A 26,866-nucleotide genomic window follows, 5' to 3' on the forward strand; every position below is an offset into this window, starting at 1 on the left:
GATTTCGACCACCTTGTAGCTTCCGTGTCGCCGAAATTTCCAGACCTCAGCACTTTCAAGGACGAACAGCGAAAGGACACTAAATTAGCACTGCTCTTCACAGCTCCTACAGCACGCAGTTTTTGTGTACGCGATGGACTTTTGTATAAGAAGAACTTTTCCAGCACTGGCGCACGTTTCCTTCTGGTGGTGCCGGAAAGCCTTCGGCCAGCGATTCTAAGTGCTATGCACGACGATCCTACGTCCGGACATCTAGGTTCTGCGCGGACGCTCTACCGCACCAAGGAACGCTTTTATTGGGGGAATAGAGCACTGCACGGGCCGGCTAATTCTGCGGCCCGGACCGGCGCCCCGGACCTCGTTTCAAATTTACCCGCCCGAACCCGGCCCGGGACTCAAATGATCCCGTGCCCGGCCCGAACCCGAAAAATTTCGCCTACCCGGCCCGGCCCGGCCCCGACCACAGATCAGGCCCGACTGAGGCCCGACCGAGTAATCTAGGTGGTGTTGCCCGAACATGGAATCGACAGCAAGGTTTTTGAAGTGGCAAATATCTACGCTTGTTGGCATGTTTCGCTAACAATTATACTTTACCATACGGTAATTTCTGGTAAAAAGGGCTCACGGTGCAAACAGTTGAGGGGACATATTGGATAGAATGATTGTTTGTTCGGCAGTTGTATACCGTACCCATTTTTTCTGCAAATACACTGGGGATCATGAAGGGCGTTTTGTAGCAGACATTGTAGCAACGAAAGTGATTTGCAGCACGAGTTCACTTTCGATAGGGAGCGCAATAACAACAAAGGATGGATTGATGGATGGATAAACTTTATTATGTTCCATCGGAACGCGCTCTAGCACGTTGCGGGCCGCTCCGACATCGGAACAGAAAGACCAAGCCTCTCTGCTGCGTCGCAGGCCCGTTGGACTGCCCATATAGCTGTTCTAGCGCGGAGCTGGTAATAGAAGCCTCCCATTTGGACCGCGTGATGACTTCGCCGCCACGTAACACGGAGCACCGCCAGAGCATGTGTTCTAGATTAGCTTGGCAGAGAACAAAACGCTCACTTCACTTTGTTTTTATTGCACTCTATAGACTATTGAAATTTATAGCACACTCTAACCACAAAGCCAATCGTGCACCCTTCTCGATATGTACCACCTGTTTTCACCATTGTAGCGCCTTGCCACAGCAAGAGAAACAGAAGGAAAAAACCAAATTTGTGACCGTTGTTGCAAATACACTAATCTAGGTAAAGGTATGGAACCGCGTGCACCACGTGTATGCGTATAAGCAGCCGAATGGAAGAAAAAAACTATTTATCATCTATAAACCTCCTCTTTGAGGGCTTCTTCTTGCAATTTTCAGCAGTGTATGTTATGCACGGTTTGCACCGTGCTCGTTTTTTTTTCATATTATAATGGCTTATGCCTTCCCAGCGATGTTGTACCGGTAGAAGGTGGCCATTGGACTACGCGGTTAGGACTGGCAGGAAGTGGACGAAGCGATTTCGATATATTTTCGGGGTTCGTTCGAGTTTGGTAATAAAGGCGCGACTAAGCTTCTCGAAGCTAACTCATTAGATGCATATGGTTCGAGGTAAACGGACATCACCCAGCACGAAATCTGTCATTGTCCTTTTTCAAGCCAGATATTCTGTCAAGCGAATATACTTCACCCCACGCCTTGTTATTGGATCTATTCTGTTCCTGCTGTTACGAGATGCACCAGGGTCTCGTGGGTAGCATGACACGAGGGCCAAAGGACTGGGCTGGGAAGATCCAGGCAGTGCAAGGCAAAAGGTAGCCAACGAAAAAAGACGTTTAATACATGACGAGGACAAACACACACAACGCTTGTGGAAGAAGAAGCCCCCGACGCTCGATGCGCCGGCCTTTTATCAGCCCTCAGACGCTAAGAGGAGGAGGGCGCAGCTCCGCTGTTCGGACGCGTCCGGCGTCTCCGAGGAACGCGTCCAGTGTCTCTGAGAAGGACGCCAGCAAGGAAGAGAGCACTGCACAGGGGTCGCGCGTTCTGCACGTTAATGCAGCTCCGTTCTGAGGCACCTGCCCAGGTAGTCGTGCTCGGGGTCCAGCCTGTGGGAGCCTTTACGGTGGTGGGTCGTAGCGCGATCATAACAGCTTCTCCGCCGGGGTATCGTTGTCCCGATGGACAAGGGTCAGCAACCACTGTCCAGAGGGATACTTTGCGGAAATCTGAAGTGCGCCTTGCTGGCGACGCTTGGACTCGCTGTCGTTCGCGGCACAATTGTCGTCCTGGAAAGTGCACCGCGATAAGGCGACACAGCAACACCCATTACACACACCGCTGTATGGATGGCTTCCTTTTGGTGCGTCGGTTGTGAAAACTCAAAACAGTTCTGGCCTTGTTGTACGTATTCAGAAGTGCGATCTTGATGGTGGCTTCACTAGAAGTACCTCGGTGAAAGCAACCCGCAAGCGCCAGACAATTCACCCAAAGACCTACCAGGCTCAGTTTAAAACAATCAATAATGTTGGCAGGCGACAGGAACAAAAATCCAATGCCCAGCGCATTAGCCAGTACCTCAATTCTCAAAGTGAAAGGAATACATTTCTTTAAAACAAATAATTACATTTTGCAAAACCCTGCAGACGCGAGTTTGCAATACATTCAGGCACACTTGTTTATTCGAAGCAGGCACTTAAGCCCTCTGCATTACCGCTCATTTTTCTTTTTTTTTTTTTTTCGCCGTAGACGACGTCTCGCCTTTCTCGGTATTGCCGGAACAAAATGCCATTGCTCTTTGGGACAGCCACATTTTTCCATGGTAGCTTGCCCTTGCGCCTCCGGAAACGCGGCATCTGTTCTAGCAACGGTTCTAGCGTCTAGATCGGCAACGCTTTCTGGAGTTGGCCCATCCGCGTTCGGCTGTGGCGCCTCGCATGCGTCTATCAAGGCAGGCGGATCATAGTCCGGCTGCCTAGAAAGATTTCGTGCTTTTGAGCGGGTAAGCGGGCAAACCTCCCCCTGTTTCAAAACAAGTTCCCATTTTCCTCAGAAACATTTCTGATTTATTCGAAAATAAGTAGGAATACTGTGGCGGGAGTCTGGCCGAAACCGCAGCTTCAGTAGTAAACGTTCCAAAGAGCCCCTCGATACGGACGCGCGCCAGTGGAAGACAAACGCTGTGCTCCTGCACCACCTGTCGTATCCATGCACACTCGCCAGTGAAGTCCTTGGCGCTGACATAAGATGGATGAACGACATCCATGGTGGCTGCGGAATCTCTAAGTACCCTGCAGCGCTTTCCGTTCACCGTGCACTCTTTCATGAACGGCTTAAGTAGCTCTAAGTTCTCATCGTCGGCACTGACATACGAGAATACAAGACTCTGATTTCGGCAACCTGAGGCAAGGTGCCCCGGTTGAAGGCACTTATAGCATGTTATCGGCTTCTGCGCTTCAAACTGCTTGTTCTTCTTGTCTTTAAATGTAGCTTCAGGCAACGTCTGCTCAATTTCCTTCTCTGGATCTGGGCCTTTCGCGTTACCGTTGCGCCTGAAAAGCTTTGGGGATCCATTCTCCGCGCCTTGCTTCGGAAACGCGTCGAGCGTCCGCCCTTCACTTTGCTGCGATGCATGACGCGACGCGTATTCTTCCGCGAGCTCGGCCGCTTTTTCAACTGTGGTCACGTCGGGCCTGTCGAGGATCCATAAACGCATTCGGTCAGGAATTGTGTTGTAAAACTGCTCTAGGCACAGGCACTCGACAACCTTCGCCATGTCTCCGTAAACTTCCGCGCTTCTTAGCCATTCAACGAAGTTGAGCTTTAAGTTGTATCCGAACTCAACGTACGACTCGTTTTTCAACTTGGTGGCTTTTCGAAAGCGCTGCCGAAACGCTTCTGGAGACAGGCGGTATTTCTTAAGAAGGCTGGATTTTACAGTATCGTAGTCCTCATACTGCTCTGCGCTAAGTCTCCCCATAGCGTCCGCTACCTGGCACGGCAAAACAGTTAACAGGCGCTGTGGCCATGACGCCTTAGAGAACTTCATTCTTTGGCAAGTGCGTTCAAAGTTCACGAGAAACATTCCGATGTCCTCTCCTACTTGGAAAGGCTGCATTAAATCCTTCATACTAAAATTTTCTCGCGCTTCTGCGACTGGCAGGTGCGCTTCGACGCTAGCCGCCTTCGCGTTCTGCAGTTCCAGCTCTAAACGCTTTAATTCGAGCTCAAGCAATAGTCTCTCTTTCTCATCAGCACGCCTCTTTTCATCGTTTGCCTGACGCTCTTTCTCATCAGCCCGGCTCTTCTCTTCGTTTGCCTGGCGCTCTTTGACAATTTCCCAACATTCTAGAAGCTCGCTGTCGTCTGCTTCCAAGGCAAGCAAAGCCTGAATGATTTGCGGCTTCCGCATGGCGTTTCCCGCTTCCACTCCCAATTCTGCGCATAGCAACAACAATTCAGGCTTGCGTAGAGAATTGAGATCCATGACCAGCTCAGACACTGAACCCTTTCTCCCTATCTTTTCTTTATCAGCTACCGCCAAGTGCGATAACGCAAAGGGACTCAGTACTGATAAAGACAGCCTGCCAGCTTCAACCTTCAAAGCTATTCTTAAAAGCCTGGCACATCTTCAAGAGGGAAAAGTCCGACACTCACTTGACTGCAGTCACGGGCTTCGGTGCGATGTCCACGGTTCAGTTGGCACAAGTTGCAAGGTCCACTGCAATCCCGCCTCTGCCATCCAGTTGTTACGAGATGCACCAGGGTCTCGTGGGTAGCATGACACGAGGGCCAAAGGACTGGGCTGGGAAGATCCAGGCAGTGGCAAGGCAAAAGGTAGCCAACGAAAAAAGACGTTTAATACATGACGAGGACAAAACACACACAACGCTTGTGGAAGAAGAAGCCCCCGACGCTCGATGCGCCGGCCTTTTATCAGCCCTCAGACGCTAAGAGGAGGAGGGCGCAGCTCCGCTGTTCGGACGCGTCCGGCGTCTCCGAGGAACGCGTCCAGTGTCTCTGAGAAGGACGCCAGCAAGGAAGAGAGCACTGCACAGGGGTCGCGCGTTCTGCACGTTAATGCAGCTCCGTTCTGAGGCACCTGCCCAGGTAGTCGTGCTCGGGTCCAGCCTGTGGGAGCCTTTACAGGTGGTGGGTCGTAGCGCGATCGTAACACTGCACATTCCAACGCTGTTGCGGCAGTATCATGTAGCTCTCGCACTATCATAGCGCACTATACAGGGCCTCAAACACGCGGCTCGCGGACCTCTCGCTAGCGGCCCGCCGCCCGCACATGACTGCCTTGATCCCATTTTTTTTCTTCATAACTATGTTCTTGAGATACACAGGCATCACAGATCGAAACGATATTTTTCGTGAGGCGCCCCCTACGGTCACAGTGTGTTGATACATAACCGTGAAACAAGACCTATATTTCAGAATCGGCGTCCAGATTTTAGTCATTATGGGTGATACGAAATTACTGGTTCCCCAGACGTGAAAGAGAGAAGTCCGTCAATACTAAAGGCGAACTGCTGCGCCGGCCACGTGCACGTGCCCTCGATGTCCCTCGGTTTCCTCTTCTTCGATAGAGCCTGGCACGCTCCAAGCTGCTCCGTTCCGCACTATTTTGCAACAATTGGCATCGATATGTTGTGGGACTCCTGCCGTCAAATCCCCGTCAGAAATGATCCCGTATATGAGATATGCGAAAGGTCTGCTGTGAAATGACGGTAGCTTTAAAACCTGTTCCCCGTCCCACGCTCCTACCTTCGTCATTGCCCTAGCCCTTGCGGGAGTAAATTTTCGTGAATGCGGCCCGTTAGCTGAGGTGAGTTTGAGACCCCTGATATGGCGGAACAAAGACGAAAGCTCAGACATTACAATGTGGCCACAAAAGCAGGTTGTGCATGTCCATCTCGCGCCACATGACCACTGGACCGTCACAGAGTGACAGAAAAAGAATGTGTCTTTAGAGGGATTATATGTGCAGAGGGATTCTATGTGCACGGAGAGACCTCCGTGCAGTCCTTTCGTTTTAGAGGGGGGCTCTAACTTTCAAGAACGTTTCCCCCTTTGTAGCTCTGTGATCGCTCTTGCGATGACATCTCATAAGTATAATTTTATTATTTACATTTATTACTGCGATTACAGAGTAACATTTGGGAAATAAAATAATAACGAAAGCAAATAAAGCACGGAATAGCGAGACGTTACATATAAGCGACTGGTCTATTTACCTTTAGCTCGCCCGTTTCAGATAAATCAAGTAGCTGATATGGAAGAAGAAAAACCAGTTCAGTACTTATCCCTCATAAAACTTCTCCAAAGAGCTTACCCCACATAGAAAAAGCGTTTTTTCGAGATAAAATGTGGGGCTTATATGTATGCACAAAACGATTTTTCTATTGTCAGTAAATTACTCTTTTACCAATCCAAAAGCACCACGCTCGCCGCGACAAGACTCTTGGTAAGAGAGAAAACTCGCAGGAAAATGCAGGTAACGACGCCAACTTGAAATTTACGCACCAAACGCCGCGACGTCATAGATTCTGACGGCATCTACTGGGCCCTACGTAGCTATAGTGGGTAAAAATGAAGTACATTGACCTCTGAGGGGCCTTAACAGAATTGATATACCAAGTTTCTGGAAATTTCGTTGAGCCAAGGTCCCCAAAATACGACGAATACACTTTAAAATCCATGACATCACGTGCGGAGATTTCAGCGTGAAATTTCAAAGTGGAACTTTGACCTTGATTTTCTCCTTTATTAATAAAGGCATTAACGGTGAAATTAATGACGTTCGGGTTCTCAGAGTACACTTTATCGGTCTAAACCGATTCAGTGCTTCACTTTAGTGACCCTTTAAGAACGGAGCAAAGTCCAAGCCCGGCCCGACCCGAGCCCGCCACCTCAAACCCGGGCCCGGCCCTAAGCCCGGAGCTTCAGGCCCGAGCCCGGCCCGGGCCCGCCGTGAAAGCTACTTTACCCGGCCCGGCCCGGCCCACGGGCCGGGCCGGGCCCGGGTTTTCGGGTAGGCCCGAGCCCGTGCAGTGCTCTAGCCTGGAATGCGACAGTCTATCGAGGTGTATGTGGCCAGTTGCACGCAGTGTCAGCGCCACAAACGCCCATCTGCTGCTCCGGCTGGTCTCCTACAGCCGGTGCCACCTCCAAGCACACCTTTCCAACAAGTGGGCATTGACCTCGTGGGCCCTTTTCCAAAATCAGCGCAAGGCAATCGCTGGGTAATTGTATGTGTCGATTACCTCACACGCTACTGCGAGACGGCAGCCGTGCCCTCCGCAACTGCCATCGACGTCTCGGTGTTCCTGTTGCAACACGTTATCCTCCGACATGGCCCACCTCAGGTGATCATCAGTGATCGTGGACGACAATTTACGGCGGATATCGTAGAGGAGCTGCTTCGACTGTGTGAGTCCCACCTGCGTCACTCGTCTCCATACCACCCGCAAACGAACGGGCTCACGGAGCGCACCAATCGAACAATTGTAAACATGCTCTCTATGTATGTCTCGTCCGACCACAAAAACTGGGATGACGTGCTACCATTCATAACGTACGCGTTCAACACCGCTAAGCACGAGACAACTGGTTATAGTCCTTTCTTCTTGATGTATGCACGCCCGCCACGGCACACACTCGACACAGTTTTGCCTTTCTCTACGCACGAAAACACCTCTGTCGCCGAAACACTATGCCTTGCGGAAGAGGCGCGTCGTATTGCTCGTCTACGCACTGTGGCATCGCAAGACAAATCCAAAGCACGCTACGACATCCGCCATCGTCCTGCAACTTATCGTCCCGGCGATTTAGTGTGGCTATGGACTCCGGTACGGAGACGTGGGTTATGCCAAAAGTTCTTGGCCACATATGACGGACCGTTTGTTGTCATTAAGAAACTCACGGAGGTCACGTACATAGTAGCTCGCCTCACGAAAAGTGGTAGAAGAACTGCTAAAACCCAAGCCGTTCATGTCGCTCGCCTGAAGTTGTGCACACCAAGATGAATCAATGAACTCGCCCGGAGGGCCTCGTCTGCGTGGAGAGGAATGTTGCGCGTACCTGCGAGGACAACGAAGAAGAGTGAACGTGCTGGCCGCCCCGCGCTGCAGCTAGAGAGAAGACGACGACGCTGAGGGAGACAACCTGTTGGCCGCTCCTGCGCTCACCTTCGAGACCTAATAAACGGCCCTTCAGCTGTAACGTCTCCGTCGCCTTCGCGCGTAACAATATATATATATATAGTGTGTGTGTGTGTGTGTGTGTGTGTGTGTGTGTGTGTGTGTGTGTGTGTGTGTGTGTGTGTGCGTGCGTGCGTGCGTGCGTGCGTGCGTGCGTGCGTGCGTGCGCCCGGCCACCCTATGAGGGCCTCCTCTCTGATGAAGGGAGACTTTAAGCCCTGGCAAGGGGTGTCCTCCCCCCCCCCCAGCCTGAACACAAGGGGGGCCGGGACCGTCCTGACCCCCCCCCCGCTCCTCCTTGATTTATGCCAGTGCTGAGAAAAGCGCTTTCCGGCCAGACAAATATGGCAGCGGTGGGAGCGCTCAACAGGGCCGTTTCGATGGAAAAAAAAGACGTTATTTCTTGTGGAGAAATAAAAGTTCATTTTGGTTGATTGGCTGAAAGGACAGACACCTAAAGATTTATTGTCAGTCCGTTCAAGCTTGCATTAAGCGCCGCCGCATGCCATGGCGAGGTACCGCTTTGGAAAATGATGCTGTGGCGCATTTCGATGTCGTTTGTTGTGGAATCTTGTCATAATAAAGGCTGCTGTGTGATATGTGCTTTACTTGAAAAAGTATCATTAAATCGAGACATGTAATTTATGGTTTCCCACAGCTGGACTCCTTCCAGGCCATACATTAAACTGTGAATTACGTTGTTTGTATTTGTTCCTGTAATCCCGTTCCCCATCTCTACACAGAGTAGCATGCCAGCGGTATACAGATGGCAGCAAAAATCTGTTTTCCTAATAAAGAGTATCTCCTGTACTTCTAAACATGAAATGCTTTTAGCTTCTGTTGTCGGCGGCCTTCAAGTGACCTTGAAGCCAGGCACTCAAACGAGATTTTCACGGCATCGTTGCGAGAGCAAAGCGAGACATTCGGACAATGAGCGAAAAGTAAATACATGAAATAAAAATGCGGTTCTTGGCGGTCACCGTTTTGTAGAGGACCGCATTAGTACGCTGGCTACGGCCCAAACAAATTACAAACAAATTACTTCAGTTTCCTTCATAGTATTTGCTGTCGTTGAAGCTTCTGGTGACGCTAAAATGTTATTTGCAATAGGGACGTTCCAGAGGCTGTTAAGGCACCATGCACTTGCTCTTTTAAACGACCAGCGTCGTGCAGGCAACGCGGTGCGAATTGCTGCCTCCTTCGAGAGACGGCGCCACGCTGCGTGTGACGCAACGGACTGCAGTGTCCCGTCGTGGCTGCATACGCTAGGCAAAGCCCAAGATTTATCTCGCGCAGTGACAGGAAGCAGTGGCGTCCATATGGACGAGTGCACACTGTAGTGTGGTGTAATTTGCTGAGGTGTGCCCTTGCGAACATCCGCGTGACTAGTGTAATCTCCGACTAGTCTGCTTTGCCGGTTCATGCTGTCATGTACTCTCAGTTACAGAAGAGCGAGCCGTTTAGTTTTGCGTACTGTCATATTGAGACCATATTTGTGTGCACATTATGCAGATCCAGTCCAAGTATGATCCAGAACTGGCTGGCCAACTGCTTGCCTGGATTAAGGATGTCACTGGCCAGGACATCAACACTTCCGGTAACATGGACAACTTCTACGAAACCCTGAAGGATGGCGTTCTGCTCTGCCAGTAAGAAACAATCTGGTGTTTCCTATGAGGTTAACATGCAAGTGGCAGTGCACTGCACATATGGAAATGTACGTATGCATGAGAGCATTATTTCCCTCTCCCAGCTCCAGCAACTGATGCTCACGTTTGCATCTAAATTTCTAGGCTACTGCTCATACACTGCACAACTAGAGTAGAACACATAAGATATTACTTATTCAACAAATGGTTCAAACCCACGAATTTTCGTATGATACTGAATAGCGATTAATGTCCATATGATAAAATATCATTGTTTCTGAAGAAAATAATGCATCCAACTGAGTGTTCATGACATACATGATCGCCAATAATATTTGTCAAGAGTTCGAGGCTGCTCAAGGAAACTCCCAGCACAGTGACACTCGTGTTTTCTTTAAACCACCTTGGTGCCGCCTGTTTTATGGAACCACAGCAGCAATTCGCAACTTTCAGCTACGGTGGTGCCGCCACACAGCAACCGGCGGAAGCCGGAATCCGGTGATAGAACGAAAACGTTCCTGGCGACAACGTGCGAGCTGTGCATCGTCGTCGTTGTGTCCTGCAACTTTTTGCGCGTGTGGCAACTGAATTACGATGGATTTTGATAATAAAACACCTTTCCGCTTCAGTAGTCGGAAGAGCAATTGCTGCCGCAATGCTGAATCTGTACCGTGAAAGGCGTCGTAAGCGTGCTTAGTATTCATCTGGACAGGCGTCTGAAAAGGCTATCCAAATGCGCACCGGGAAGCTTGCTACAAAGAAAATTGTGGTTTGCAGCGTGCATTTCAAATCTCCAGACTTCTGGGATGCCTGAATTGCTGGGCATGCCAAAACCACTATATGATTTTGAAGCTTGCCGTTCTTCGGATTGCTTTCGACCATCTGGGGTTCTATAATGTGCTCCTAAATCTAAGCATTTCGCCCCCGTCGAAATTCGGCCGCCATGGTTGGGAATCGAACCCGTGCCATCGAACTCAGCAGCGGGACACCCTAAGTGCTATGCTACCACGGCGGGTAATCTTCTGACACAACAGGCGAGTGCTCTTGGCTTTTGTTTGATTTACAAGAACACCGTCAATAAAGCTATGCCTTCGCGAGCTTGAAAAAAAAAAAAGAAAACAACCTGCCGCAACTGACGTCTGCGAGCTGCAGCTGGGCGGACGCCCCTACCATCTGCCATCGAGCGCAGGCCCGTAGCAAAGCGCTGAAATTTTGGCAACGTGATTGAGCTTTGCACCCTTATGCCATGCTTCAACATACGCGGTCAGGTGGAAGCAAAGCGAACCGGTTGGGTGAGCCGGCCTGCAGTGTCTCTGTTTACCTGCGAAATACCCTCGCATCGTGGTCCCCCATCTCGCGAGTGGCTTGGAAGCTGCCGCTGCTTTGAATGTGCCGCACTGGAAGCACCGCTTCATTGAATTAGCAATTAGTTCGTACAATAAAATAATTGTAGCCTTCAAAATTTTCAAAATTGGCTAGCGCGAAAATGGACAAGGACTGAGAAGGAACACTGATGTACAGGACAGGCGCTACTCGCAACTAAACTTTATTCAGAAACGTCTTCCTACATATATACACAGCCGAGTGGCGCGCGCAGGCGCAATGCACATGACAGTCGACGTGCTAATCAGGACCGGGATACCAAAACATATTCGCATTACAACCAAGTGTCTAAGAACAGTCTTTCCTTACTGCGCAGAACAACAGAAGTGTCACTGATACATTCACGGTCTTTCTTTTTAATATGATAAGCCTCCATTAGTTCTCTGGCCAGCGCATTCCCACTTCTGCCCAGAATTCGAATGCTAGACAGCACTGGCTCACAGGCACAGGTCCTACAATGCGTAGGCAGATGAAAAGTCAAATTATTCTTAACAGAGCGCTCGTGTTCCCGTGCTCGATCGTTGACGCAACGACCAGTTTGTCCGATATAAACCTTGCCACAAGTGAGTGGGATTTCGTACACGACGCCTACGGCGCATGTGACGTAGGGCCGGACGTGCTTTTTTCCGCACGTCGGTTTTTTAAGTGGTCCCGAAATGCGAGGGCATAGCCCAGCCAGTTTATGCGGCGCTGAAAAAACTATAGGTACATTGTACCTATTTGCCACATTTTTTAAAATTGTGTGCCACTTCGTGCACATACGGCACCACTTCCGGCCTTTTTTCTGCACGAGCAGAGCCAGGCCTCTTCTTCCCCTTCAGTTTCTGAAGGAGGGTTTCGGACACAGCAGTCAAGTTCGAGCAGGGGAACCCAGCCGCCTGTAGGCGCTCAATCTGGCTATTAAAACTATCCTGAGCCAAGTGAACGCAGGACTTTGCCAGCACCGATTCAAGGCATTGTGAGGCAATAGCTCGTTTTACAACCTTACTATGAGCAGAATCAAAGGGTAAAAGCTCTTTTTGGGCTCGCGGAGAGTACTTCCAGCAAATATGCTGCCCCCTTAAAAGCATATTAAGATCTAAAAATTGCAAGGTGTCATTGTTAGGAAGTTCATGGGTGAAGGTTAAACCCTTTGTAGCCTATCCTTTTCATGCCGCCGATAGCAGCGATACCGGCAAGTGAGAACCTACCGGTGGCACCATCGGCGCGACGTTACCAGTCTCTCGTGCAGCTTATTGCTTTGGCTACTCGGCCATGCGATCGCCGGACTGGATGGATAAAAAAGTCTACCTAGTTTGATGGACGCCTGACGCCCGATCCGGCGACCCATGGTGCGATCTTGTACGCATTCCAAATGAGCACGGAGGCTAGGCGTTACATCCAGCCGCACGCGAATGGCCAATGTGAACCGCGACAGACGTCACTGCGCTGCATTGACCAATCGCGTGCTGCTGGATATAACGCCACGTCTCCGTGCTTATTTTGCAACGCGTACAAGATCGCACCACCAGTACGACGGAACATAAACCATTCCGGCTGCAACACCAGCGCGTCGGACGTCAAATCGGACGTAAAATCGTACCGTGTGAATGGGAAGTTCAATGCCATGTAAAGTTATCCTAGCCGGCAAGTTACAAGTGACAACACAGGCGGCGATGGCTCCGTGCGGACAGCAGGTGATCATCGGATTGACAGCCGTATTGGATTTCATTCTAAAAAGACAGGGCGTGCAAACACGGACACAAGAAAGAAGTCAGGACATCACAAACGCCGACTAACAACTGGAGAGACGGACAACGGCGGAAAAGAAAGAAGGCACGAAAACTTATCTGCGCATGCCCATGCAACCGGCGAACCTATCATCCGGCGCGCGTGGCGGTCTACGTGGAAGATAACTGTTAAAGCATTTCATTTCATCTTTATGCAAGTTAATCGACGGTTAGCTCACGCATGCGCTACCACTATTCTCGATATGCCATGCTTCAGTCATCAGGCGCGTTTCTTCATTTCTGTGCCGGTACAACACTGCGCATTCATCGAATTTTGGCGTGCACTTACAATCTCGACAATGTAAAGATAGATTAGAAGGTGAGCCCCCGGTTAGCGATCTCTTATGTTCCAACAATCTCTTGTTAATGCATCGGCCCGTCTGTACGTAGAAGCGGCCGCAGCTGAAAGGGACCTTATATATCACACTCGTACGGCAATCAGTGAATGTGTTGGTGTGTTTTACGAAACAAATATCGGTCCGCTTCTTGTCTTTTACTCGCTCATTCTTCCTCTGCACAGCGGCACAAATCTTACCTAGCTTATTGGCAGCCGTGAAAACAACATTAACGCCGTATCTACTTCCTACTTTCTTTAACGTGTGAGATACGCAATGAATGTACGGTATACCTACGACACGTTTCTTCCTATCGCTTTCGGCAACCATGATCGGACTTGTGGGGATGCACACGCAACCCATTGTCTTCAACGCGGCGGCACCTCGGCTTCGCGCTACGTTTGTACGCGCAGTGGCGAGGGGGGCTGCGTGGGAGAGGGCATTGTGCCGCTCCCGCAGCCCTTCGCGCCCTGCTCCCTGGCCGAAGGCGAGATGCCCCATTTTCCCTCCTTGCCCCTTTTCTGGAGAGACTCCTCTCCATACCCCGGGAAAGCGCGCCGCTTTCTTGGGGGCCTCCGGGTCTTCGGTCTTGGGAGGTGTTACTGACCACATCGGACCCAAGCCGTGAGCACCGCCGCCGCCATCAACCCTTGCAGCGCTCCGGCCATGGAGTGCGAACCACCGCCCCGGACCGGAGTGCAAAAGCAGCCACGCGAGGTGAGATGAGCCTTTATCATTCCCTCGACGTGTGCTTGCTATTTTGTTGTTGTTTCCCCCCAGTAGTGCGGAACACTCCGCCGCTGAGGTGGTAACTTGATGTGCTATACTTATTGTTGCAATTGGCATCTGAGGTGAATAAACACCTTCAGTTGAAAGACTTGTCTCTGTCCCCACTGGCCTGAAACCCGCCGCGGTCGCAACTCAACGCGAACCGCGGGATAGGGGGTCACAGCTCTGACTGTTAGGGCTGCTGCGTAGCACTAGTAGCGAGTAACTACACTCCTCTAGTGCGCGGTGTGATTCAAACGAGGGACAGGTTTGCACGCGCGGCTTGTTGTGTTCATGTTTGTTGCAAAAAGAACCCCTATAGACTTGACACAATGGACTTGTTCAGCGACAGTGGCCACTGCATCACGAGGATACCCTACATCTAAAAGACGCGTAACCTGTGCGTTAAAGCTATCATTCATTTTGTGCTCACACGACTTCGTGAGGGCTGACTTAAGGGAAGACATGGCAATGCCGTTTTTTACAACCTTCGGGTGCTTTGACGAAAAATTTAACAGCGGTTTCGAAGACCTAGGAGAATACTGCCAGCACACGTGGTTCTTTTGGAACGTTAAGAAAATGTCTAGAAATTGTATTCCATTATTCTGAGGCACCTCTTTAGTAAAGTTCAGCCCTCCTCCATTTCCATTCTTGATGCAGCGCTAAAAGACAGAGACTAAGAAGGAACATTCACACAGGACGAACGCTGTCTCGGAACTGAAAAATTTATTTGAAAAGATCAACCAAGAAAACAAGAACAAGAAAGACAAGTAAAAACCGTGTGCAAACGCAAAAAAAAAACAATAATAATAAAAAAGGGGGCAATCTAGTCACAACATAAGCATTACTTCACAGAACAAGTGCCCAGCAGAACAGAAAACTCCTTTTCCGTCAGTGACAATGATGCCTGACTGACGCATGCGTCACCCATACAAGTGTGGTGTTTAAGGTTCCTTTCAGCTGGAATAAATCGTTGACCGATCAGTCCACCGGCTGATCGGTCAACGTAAAAGAGCAAGAGAAATGTATTTCCTCTGAATTAAACGAGCACGCAACAAAAAGAAACGGAGAGTATAAATCCTAATGCGAGTTTACCCACTCCAGCTTTGTCAGTCAGTCAGTCAATGAACTTTATTTATAAATTGTCCTGAGGAGCCGATTCCCCTCAAGAGGGAGGGTCGGCTGCGGGCCGCGCCCACGTGGGGACAGGAAGAGCGAGCCCCTCCGCCAAATTGCGGGCCCTCTGGACAGCCCGGATTTGGACCTCCCGGTCCGAGCTGGTGATTGCCGTCCTCCAGGCGTCCTCTGTGCTGAGATTCTCGCAATCGCGCAGCGCCGTGCATTGCCAGAGCATGTGGGCTAACGTGCATCGTCTCTCATCGCAATGAGGGCAGTGCGGCTTTATGCTGTCAATAAATTTGCTGTACACTAAAGGCGACGGGTAAGTACCCGTTTGCAGCATTCTTAAAGTGACTGACTGGGTCCTCGAGAGTTGCGGGTGCGGGAGTGGAAAGCTACGCCTGGCCAATTGATAATGTTTGCAAATCTCATTAAAGGTGAGGAGAGAATCAAGCTGCCGGATGCCATCCCCAAAATTAGATGCCGATTGCCCGTCACGGTGGGACAGTTCGCGTGCGCGGGTATGGGCAAGCTCATTGGCATTGGGGATAACAGGGTGGACATCCTTGCCCATGTGGGCAGGAAACCAGGTGATGTTGCCGTCGATTTCTGTGCAATTTGGTCTTTTGGTAAGAATATGGGCCGCCTGCTCACAGATTGACCCGGTCATGAACGCTCGTGCAGCAGCCCGAGAATCAGTGAAAATGCGCGTGCGCATGGGAATCGCCACGGCCAGTGCTATAGCAGCCTGCTCTGCCCTGGCCGGCGTGGTATCTCGAAGAGATGCTGCTGTGAGGAGTTTACCGTGAAGGTCAGTGACCACAGCCACGAAATTGGCTGTGCCGGGATACTGTGCTGCGTCAACGAACGCCACAAGTTCAGGGGTGGCAGAGGCGGAACTGAGTAGCGACCTAGCCCTAGCGGCCCGGCGGCCGACATTATAGAGTGGGTGAACGTTTCTAGGAATTGGTGAGACCGTAATCTGTTCCCTCAATTTGGGTGGAAGTTGTATCTTTTTGTCTGCTACCATAGTTGGTTCGCAGCCCAGAAACTCCAGGATGCGCCTCCCAGCTTTGGAAGAGGACAGTCGTGCAGCTTGTGCTGTTTGTTGCGCTTCTGCAATCTCATTAAATGTATTATGCATACCAAGAGCCTTGAGCCTTTCCTCATTAGTGTTGTTTGGAAGACCCAAAACCTTCTTAATGCACTTTCGAATAATCGCATCCAGTTTCCCTTGTTCTTTCCTTTCCCACCTATGCGCTGCGGCAATGTAATTAATGTGGCTCATAAGAAAGGCATGGAAAAGCCTCATGAGGTTGGCCTCACAAAGCCCTCCACGCCTGTTAGATACCCGAAGTATAAGCTTAACCATGTTCTCCGCCTTCGCCGCAATACGGGTCAGAGTATGAGAGTTACTTCCGTGCTCCTCCAGGAACATGCCTAATATCCGAATTTTATTGACTCGTGGGATGGCCTGCCCTGACCGTGTGTGAATTTTGATCCTAATCTCTTCCGGCGGAAATGGAATGGTGGTGAACTTGCGCTTCTGCTGTGTGTACAGGAGAAGCTCCGACTTGGCGGTCGACAAGTGCAGCCCCGTGCTATCCAAAAACTCTTCCGTGCACCTGAGGGCCTGCTGGAGGGACTCCTCAACATCTCCGTCTCTACCCCCAGTGCACCATATAGTAACATCGTCCGCATACAGCGCATGTCCGATGCGGTCGATACGAGCGAGTTCGAGTGAGAGTTTCCTCATCGCGATGTTAAAAATTAATGGCGAAATGACCGATCCCTGAGGGGTTCCCCTAGGTCCAAGGTGAAATTCCTTGGAGCAGAGGTCCCCGAGCCGAATTGTGGCAACGCGATCCCTGAGAAAAGAGCGGACGAACCTGTAAAAGCGGGCCCCCAATCCCAACTCGGAGATCGAATCCAGTATGTGGGCATGTGAGATATTATCAAAAGCTTTCTCCAGATCGAGTGCAAGAATCCCTCGAACATCTGTGGTGTCTATTTCAAGAATCTGATGTTTAATCATTTTCATAACGTCTTGCGTAGAGAGCGCGGGACGAAAGCCAATGAGATTGAAAGGAAAGAGCTCGTAGTGTTCAATGTGATGGGAGATTCGGTTAAGGATTGCATGCTCTGCGACCTTACCAACGCAAGACGTGAGCGAGATTGGTCGGAGCGTGCCGAGTCCGAGAGGTTTACCAGGCTTGGGAATGAGGACGACAGAGGCCGTTCGCCACTCCTCCGGCACCTGCCCCGACTCCCACACCCGGTTGACCTCGTCAGTTAGAAGCTCAATGGATCTATCGTCCAGATTTTTAAGTAGCCTGTTAGTGATACCATCCGGCCCGGGAGCCGACTTTCCATTGAGATTGAAAAGGACCGCCCTAATCTCCGCCGTGTCGAAGGAGGAGTCCAGCTCTGCATGCTCCAGGCCGGAAAAATTCGGGTAGTCTGCATCCGTGGTAGCCCCCAGGGGGAGGTACCTATCCGCCAGCTGTTGTAATATTTGATCATCGGAGAGTCCAGCAGACCTCTCCTTGTGAATGAGCCGATCAACAGTGTGTCTCTGATTAGATTTAGTTTGCTTATCTCCGAGGAGGTGCTTGAGAATGTTCCATTTTGCCCCTGACCGCATCTGCCCATCGACAGCGTTACAGACCTCATCCCATTGTTGTCTTGCCAGGGTTTGGCTGTACGACTCAATTTCCTGATTGAGTAGAGCAATTTTCCGTCTGAGCCGCCTGTTGAGTCGCTGCGTACGCCATCTGTTAAGTATGGAGTTTTTGGCTTCAAGGAGCCTCGCTAGGCGGCTGTCCATGCGCTCGGTTTTGAGATCCGTCTCCACCACCTTAGTGGCAGCTTTGACATCTGTCTTAAGCCGCTCAAGTAGCTGGCCAAGGTCATCGTACTCATTTTCATCGCTCTTTCTGAGTTCCCGAAAGGCATCCCAATCAACAATTTTGAAAACCTGCGGCCGTGGTGCTTTAATCGCGAGGGAGATAGACGCGATGAAATGGTCACTCCCCAAGTTCTCATGCAAGTTCTGCCAGAAAGGGCACTCGACGTTCCTGACAAAGGCCAGGTCCGGCGTGGTATCCCTTGCTACAGAATTACCGAGGCGTGTGGGAAAGGTGTGATCAGTAACTAATAACATGTTAAGATTGGTAGTATGCTGCAGAAGCGCCCGCCCCTTAGCCGTATTATTGATATAGCCCCATGTCTGATGTTGCGCATTGAAGTCGCCAGCAACTGTAAACGGAGCCGAGCCCGCGATTTTGGAGGCTTTGCCGAGAAGCGCATTGAAAGTCTCCCGAGTATCAGATGGTGAGCTATAAACGTTCAGTATGAAAAGGTGCTCCTTAAGCCGAGAGTTTGGGATTAACTCAATGAATACGTGTTCCACCTTTAGGTCTGGGCGTACCTCGCGAACCTCAAAGGAGAACTCTTTGGATATGAGGGTGGCGACCCCGCGTTTTCCTTCCCCCCAGCAGGCCACGGAGCGATAACCCCGAAGGGCCACCTCTCCTTTAAGGGTCTCCTGGAGGAGTATTACGGCTGGCTTATTCGCCTGTGAGCTAACGAACTGCTGCAAGACTGCCTTCTTCCGCTGGAAGCTCGCGCAATTCCATTGCCAAATGACAAATTCCTTATTTAGCTTCGCCATGATTGCTACTTAAGTTTTGCTCCACCACCACCACCCTTGCAGAAAGGGACTGGATGATAGAGCTGACACCAGCGATGGCTTCCTTAATTTCACGGACCGCCCCCGTAATTTCCTGTTTAAAGTCACTGAACTCCTTCTCGATATCTACCGGAGGGTCAGCGGCTTTTCGCTTACCGCTTCTAGGTTGTGTCTCGGCCTGCTGCACTTTCACCGCCCCTTCCGGCGTGCGTTCGCGCTGCCTAAGCTCCTCAACTAATGCTTTAATCTCCTGAAGCTCACTCCTCAGAGTTGCATTCTCACGCTCCAGCTGCTGTATTCTAGCCGTAGCTTGCTCTGGCAACTGGCGCTGCACGATAGTGCGAGACTCACGTTTTTGGCCAACTCGTTCAGCCCAGGTAGGTTCCTGTTGAATCCGGACACAGGAGGCAGACCTATCCATCGAGCGAGAGCGGTGACCCGCACCCTGCCCAGGAGTATCAAGTCCGCCCCCCTGGTGGACTCCGAGCCCGGCAGCTTGCTGTGGCACGAACTCCCCGCGCTGCTTGTTTGCTTTTCTGCGTCGTCGCCTTCTACGCCGAACGATGTAGGGGACCTGGTACCTGCTTTTGCAGGCCCGATCTGCCGTCGGATGCGCTCCTCCACAGATGGAGCACTTCGGCTGGCACGTGTGATTCTCAGGGGGCGATGAGACCCCACAGTCCGGGCAGGTGATGACCGTAGGGGTAGGACAAACGTCCGAGCGATGTCCCAGTTTTCCGCAGGTTCGACAGGCGTCGATTTGTCGTCGGTAGAGAGTGCACCTGATCATGTTCGTCCCACACATGACGTAGTTCGGAACTTTCATACCGTCGAACAGGACGATCACCGTGGGCGTTTGCTTGATGCGCCGTACTCCGAGAACCTTCGGATTTCTCGCGTGCACGAAGAGCTCACCAAGCCGGTCGTCAGACAGTTCAGGGTCAATACCCCGAACAACTCCTCTGCACGTATCTCCGGGTGGCGTCACATAAGTAGAGACTTCATGGAGCGTTTCTCCCACGCGAATTTGCTTCACTTTGGCGTAGGCTTCCGCGTTCCTGGCGTGTGGCGTGCTGATCACAAAAATGTTCTGCATTTCATTGGCACAAACAATATCCTCCTCTGCCTGCGGCGGGCCGAGACAAGCAGCCATTACCAAAGCTTGGGTAACCTTGAGTCGACTGACCTTGCGCACATCCATGCCTCCCTTTGGACGCACGACAACCCGGTAGTGATCTTTAGGCAATCGTGGCAGGCGCGACGCGGCGATGAGCTTGTTCATCGGCCCCTTCGAGTGCGCTGGACGGGCGGCACTATTACCGGCACTGAGGCCAGGGCTGTCGCCGGGCGTAAAATCCTGACGCTGCTTCTTCCGAGAGTGGGCAACAATCCATCCGGAGGCTTCATCCTCCTGCCTGGAGATTTCTTCGCCGAAGACCATCTCCTCGAGCGGCATCCTCGAAGCGTCTCGCTCGGCAGGCCGAGCAGAGCGCCAACGTGGCACGGGGTGAAAAACCCCAATAAAAGGTCGAAAACTTGACCTACCCGCAAAAGTCGGGTATCCACTCGATCCTTGAAAGAAACTCGATCAGATGAGTCGAAAAACCGAGGTCGATCGGCAAAGTTGCGGCCAAAAACATTGAAAAAAGCAGGAGCCGATGCGAGCGCGTCCGCCTCGCGTCTAGCAAGCGGCGTTCCCCCCTCCAGCTTTGTTTATTCAAAAGAGCAGCGCCAAATCTCTCAAGTTTCGCAATCACAATGTTGATCATCAGTCCGCGTGCATGATGCTAGCAGCGCACAAACCAATACCGCGAACTCGAACCAGTCGGCGCATCACATCAAGCAGAAAACGTAACCACGCCCAGGCACGTAGGCAAGGGGGGGGGTGGGGGGGCCCGGGCCCCCACCGAAATTCGTCCGGCCTTCTATATTCCCGGCAACTTTTGTTTTATTTTTGCCATGGAAATACTTTCTTTCGAACAATTAGGCCTTGCCCCCCCCCCCCCCCCCCGAAAAAAAATTCTGGCTACGTGCCTGACCACGCCTTGTTGACAAAGAAAAAATCACAGCATATCCACGGGGTGAATGATGATGAGTGGGGCGAAGCTCCGGAGGGAATCATCGGTAAACCGTGAAACTCTTACGTGAAATTCGCCCAGTACATCATATAAAGAGTGTGAAACACCGTGTATATCATCATCATCATCATCAGCCTGTCTACGCCCACTGCAGGGCACAGGCCTCTCCCATGTTACGCCAATCAACCCGGTCCTGCGCTTTCTGCTGCCACGTTACACCTACGAACTTCTTAATCTCGTCTACCAACCTAATTTTCTGTCTCCCCCTCACGCGTTTGCCATCTCTTGGAATTCAGTCAGTTACCCTTAATGACCACCGGTTATCCTGCCGACGTGCTACGTGCCCGGCCCATATCCATTTCTTCTTCTTGATTTCAACTATGATGTCCTGAACCCCCGTTTGTTCCCTGACCCACTCTGCTCTCTTCATGTCTCTTAAGGTTACACCTATCATTTTCCTTTCCATGGCTCGCTGCGTCGTCCTCAATTTAAGTTGAACCCTCTTTGTAAGTCTCCAGGTTTCTGCTCCGTAGGTAAGTACCGGTAAGATGCAGCTGTTATATACCTTCCTCTTGAGGGATAGTGGTAGATTACCATCCATGATTTGATAATGCTTGCCGAATGAGCCCCATCCCATCCTTATTCTTCTAGTTATTTCACTCTCATGGTTCGGCTCCGCGGTTACTACCTGTCCTAAGTAGACGTACTCCTTTACAACTTCCAGTGTCTCGCCACCTATCGCGTTAGAGTTCAATCAACCAAGGGACCAGGCAGGATTGCGTACAGGCTTCTCAACAATAGACCATATTCATACTATCAATCAGGTGATAGAGAAATGCGCGGAATACAGCCAACCCCTATACATAGCCTTCATAGATTACGAGAAGGCATTTGATTCGGTGGAGACATCAGCAGTCATGCAGGCACTGCGGAATCAGGGCATCGACGAAGCCTATATAAACATAATGGAAGAAATCTACAGCGGATCCACAGCCACTATAGTCCTCCATAAAGAAAGCGACAGAATCCCAATAAAGAAGGGCGTACGGCAAGGAGACACGATCTCTCCAATGTTATTCACCGCGTGTTTACAGGAGGTTTTCAGGGCCCTAGATTGGGAAGAATTAGGGATAAGAGTTAATGGAGAGTATCTCAGTAACCTGCGATTCGCTGATGACATTGCATTGATGAGTAACGCGGGAGACGAATTACAGCTCATGATTACTGAACTGGATACGGAAAGTAGAAGAGTAGCTCTGAAAATTAATATGCATAAAACTAAAGTAATGTGGAACAATCTTGGCAGAGAACAGTGCTTTGCGTGAGGTGGCGAGACACCGTGTATATATTAAACATCAAACTTTTATTGTACTGTTGGTTTACGTGGTCCCTTCATTATCACCGCTTTGTGATTGGTGAAATGCAGGGAAAGTGTCCTCTCCCGAGCGAAAGCGAAAGCGCGCCAAGAGCGAGCGCGACTCCGAGCGAAATAGAAAGCGCGCCAAGGGTGACCGCGTTTCCCGCTCGCCCTGTGAGAATGAACGGCAAGGCTAGAGGGTAGACACGACGCGCGTAGCGTTCCTCTTCGTGTTCCACGACGCGAGGTCGGTAGCATGCCCAACGAAAGCCAACGGAACGCTATCGTGCAAGTGCCCCGGCTTCGCATCGCCTCATGGTCCCATTTAGCCAAACATCTTGCTCAAGGTGTGCTTTGCGCTTTTCGTAGAAATAATTTCTTTATCATGTACATTAAGACGAAAAGTTGAAAGCTCACTAGAGTGTATCGCCCGCAAAGTATGTCTTTTAGTGTGATTAAATCAAGGAACACTACGATGTCTTGTAAATTATATCTAGTGAATTGCTCATCTAGTGAGCTATTCAATAAACTAGAGCTGGCTACATACTACTACTACTACTACTACTACTACTACTACTACTACTACTACTACTACTACTACTACTACAGAGGAGGGAACGACCCACACCCTAAGGAGCTTCGCCCCTAAAAAGAAAGTAAAGAACCCGCAGAAGCAGTAATAAAACGTGCGTGAGAGATTGCGATGTACTGCAGTGCGATGCCCGCTCTATTAAGGCGTTAGAGCAGGCATCGAACTTCGCGAACCTCGACGCATACTTACAGTACGAGAGACTAGCAACTTACCTCGCATAGTCAATTCGAAAATATCGGCCTGAAGCTCTCCCTTCCGATCACGTGCAACCAAGTCTTTCGTCACAACTCGTTGCGCTTACCAGACGGTATCCTGCGGAGCTTTTTGCCTTCGCTAGACTTGTTCTGGCATCAGAAGGTACAGCAGCCGCCTAGCAGCCAACAGTGACGTCGATCTTCTGTAAAAAGTGTTTCACAGCACAACGCACACGGAATGACAAGTGCGTATCCATAGAACACATGCATTGTGTATCAGCGAGTCGACGCTTTACGAGCAAAGATGGCAGTCAAGAGCGACTGCAAGCAAACCAACGCTACGCGCGGCCCCACGTGACGGCAGCTCGCCAATAACGATGCGGCGACAGCCTCGGAGAGGGCGGAGGAGGGAGAAAAAAGGAGGCGCGCTTTTAACCACGTATGTCGCTACTTTACGAAGTTTCAGGGGATTTACCCAGGCGGCACCGCCGGCGCCACTGCGCTAAGCCTACATCGCTAAGATCCATATATATATATATATATATATATATATATATATATATATATATATATATATATATATATATAATTTTCTTTAAAGGTAGCGACAACTACACGCCCGCCCTCTGGAGGGGTCCAAGGAGCAGCGCTAGCAGACGACGCTCCACTTGCTCGCGTGCATTCTGTGGACGCTGAAACCGTTCTCAGTGCGCGCTTGAACCTGTTTATTGCCATTTGTGGCATAAGCTGCTCAGGATACTTCAAACAACAGGGACAACTAAAGATCCCGGAACGCGTCAAGCGTTGAAATAAAACGCTCGTGCTTTCGAAGCACCTCATTCTAATGAACGGTGTTTAATTTCACGGCGGTGGTCGTACAGTGCTTTTTTTATGCGTTGTTTGCACGATTTGAAATTCAGCGTACATTGAAGTACAGATATTTCGGCCAGCTTATAGTGCTTGTTTTATAGTTCGAAAAGATTGGGGCCTTGTGAGCTTACCGCAACTTTCGGAAACTTAAGTGCGCACCGATTGCTTGCAGTGGTGATCAGTGCTCGGCAGTATTCCCGCGGTCTTTTAAACCTAGCCCAAGGATTTGCTTACATAGCACTCCAATAGCTTTACTTAGAAGAAATAATTTTGCTGCATCTGACAGTTATCAGCAACCAGACTACCTTCTAAGACAGGAACTAGAGCATGCTCACTATTGTGTCTACGAGGCACTGATTTTAATTTATTTTTTAAAGAAATGCATTTATTCCAAGCTCTCCCCTTTTTACTATCCCCACCACCTCCATTCCCCATGTACCTTGGTAAGCCCTGCGGATATGAGGTTATGTTTACGATATTACCCAATGCATTTGCAAATAAATTTGTGGTGTTTCTGCACCTATGGGACTGAAACCATAGCCATAAAAGCTGAGTGAGGTGGTTTGTGTAGACATGCAAGATAATGAAGGAATACTTATTTAAAAATTGACTTCTGTTGCGGGAATGCAGAACACGCCTTTTATTTGAAACACTTGTTTAAGCCTTATTTTGAAGTGCATGCTATAATAGGACTATAGTAAAAAAGAAAAGAGCTGCTAGCAAACACCATTATTGTCCACAGTGTATGAAGCGCTCCGCTGTTTAATTAACCCAACAATAAACACAACTCCTTGATATTCAGCTAATGAAGAAGCAAGAGGAATAGAATTCCTCAAGCTTAGAATTTCTTATGACTGAAGCATGGCATGGAACCTAAATACGCGCAAGAGCAAGAACCGCCAAAATGACTGTTACAGGGTGCCTGCAGAAATTTTCCATCCGTCGTGTAGTTGCGGCAACCGTAGGCAGAGCAGCTTGGCATGCTAGCGCGTCATGCTGCAAACGTTGAATAAAAACACATAATTCCTGCATCCGCTCAAGCGCAAGGTACATAAGCACTTCTACGATACAAAAACAATTAACCAGAGACGCGTGAGATATTTGCTCCTTACCTGGACGTCCAACTACACGTTTGGAAACGCGAACAACCGTACGTTCCGCATACACTGCGATCAACCGCTGGACCCTTTGGGTGGTGCGCAAAGGAGAAAAGGTCATGTGTCTCCAACCGGCCAATCGCGCACCGTGGAGGCTGGATCAAGACTTTTCGCGACTTTTGAAAGATAGAGGGGCTTTATGCATCGCGCGAGCACAGCGCGAGCGCTCAATCGGCGGCTGTTAATGCTAACCACGGCTAATCCGCGAGGTGCGTGTGCGCCATGAGGTGCAAACGACTTTACAGGTGTTGATAGCACCCCCACAAGTTCTGTCCCTCTCTCTTTTAAAGAGCGCCTAAAAATCAATTGTCTGCCACATTTTATACAGGTACCGCACATTGTGTGATGACTCAGTTGAAAAATTAGTTTAAAGGGGCCCTCCAACACTTTTTTTGAAGCGCCTACATCGCTGCTGACCGCATCAACGCGTAGTGGCGCTCGCCAGAACTATTGCGGGCGGAAATGACGAAGATGGGCGCTGGCCTATGATTGGATAAATGTAACGTTAGAAGTAATAGCGGTGTTGCATCACAAAAGGGGTTATTATTGGGTTTACTTTTTCTTGAGCATGCTTTTTTCACTGAACACCAACTAGACAAGCGATCTTAGACATTTCAGCTTTAAAACTGCAGCGCCCGGCAAAGAATGCGCCGAACGCCACGGCGCTGGAGGGAAACGCGCTCGGGACGCTCCAGGCGCCGTTGTTTGTAGAAACTGAAGGGAAAAAAATGTAAGAGCGTTGATATAGACGCCGTCGCAACAAGAAACACGACTAAAACTAGAAAAAATGTAGAGGCGTTCACGATCTGCCTCGTTTCGCGCGCGCAGTTCACTCTTAATCCACCACATTGTTTGTTACTATCGCAACGGCGTCATCAATACGTTGGAAAGAACGGCCAACATTGTATGCAAGCTTCCCGTACGTAGGATCTTTCAGTTCATTTCATTGGGGCGCCATCAGACGTCACAGGGCGAGTGAAACGTGGTCAGGTGACCCCGCGAAAATCGAGTTGAGGGTAGGCCTCCATTTTATTGTATTTTGAGTGTTCTAGGCTGAATAACTTCGGACTGCGTGCCCCTACCGCTGCCGTTCTTGCTGCACTAATCTCTTCAGCCTCCAGTCTACGCAACCCGAAAGTAAAAACTGTAAAACAATGAGGTCAGGAAAAGTGTTGGAGGGTCCCTTTAAGCATATAATAGCACTTGTGTTACAAGCTGATGCACAATATAACTGAGGAGTAAATCAAGAATTGCTGTACCATGAGATGTTGACAAGTGATTGTGTTTGTGCAGCCTGGTAAACTCAATCAAGGCAGGCAGCATCCCGGAGAAGAAGATCAACCAAAGCAAGATGGCTTTCAAATGCATGGAGAACATCAACCTGTTTCTGGAGCACGCACGTCAAATGGGTGTTCCTGCCCAGGAGACCTTCCAGACTGTCGACCTGTGGGAGAGGCAGAACCTGCTCTCAGTGTCTATCTGTCTCCAGTCTCTGGCCAGGAAGGTGCATTCCTCACTCTGCTCTATTTTAGTTGCTCTCAAAGTGGCTTATCACCAGTCGCTACACTGCAAAGGGGCCAGCATTCCCCGGCTTGTTTATATTTTTGCCCCTTTATTGAATATTTTCTATATGTTGGTTTTTGCTATAGCATGGCTTTTTTATGATATGGTGATCAAGAGCCCATTTCGCAGAAAATGCAGTTTTGTC

The 26,866-nt window shown here is 50.1% G+C and overlaps 1 protein-coding gene across 1 annotated transcript in view; it reads left to right on the plus strand.

The window, feature by feature from the left end:
* LOC119397055 (myophilin) overlaps window positions 1-26,866 on the plus strand; it is a 181,099-nt gene that overhangs the window by 103,655 nt on the left and 50,578 nt on the right. The window contains exons 2-3 of the mRNA XM_037664488.2: window positions 9,709-9,845; window positions 26,452-26,662. Of these exons, the coding sequence (XP_037520416.1) occupies window positions 9,709-9,845; window positions 26,452-26,662 (348 nt within the window). The remainder of the gene's footprint in view (window positions 1-9,708; window positions 9,846-26,451; window positions 26,663-26,866) is intronic.

Source organism: Rhipicephalus sanguineus, chromosome 6 (assembly GCF_013339695.2).
Source record: "Rhipicephalus sanguineus isolate Rsan-2018 chromosome 6, BIME_Rsan_1.4, whole genome shotgun sequence".
NCBI lineage: Eukaryota > Metazoa > Arthropoda > Arachnida > Ixodida > Ixodidae > Rhipicephalus > Rhipicephalus sanguineus.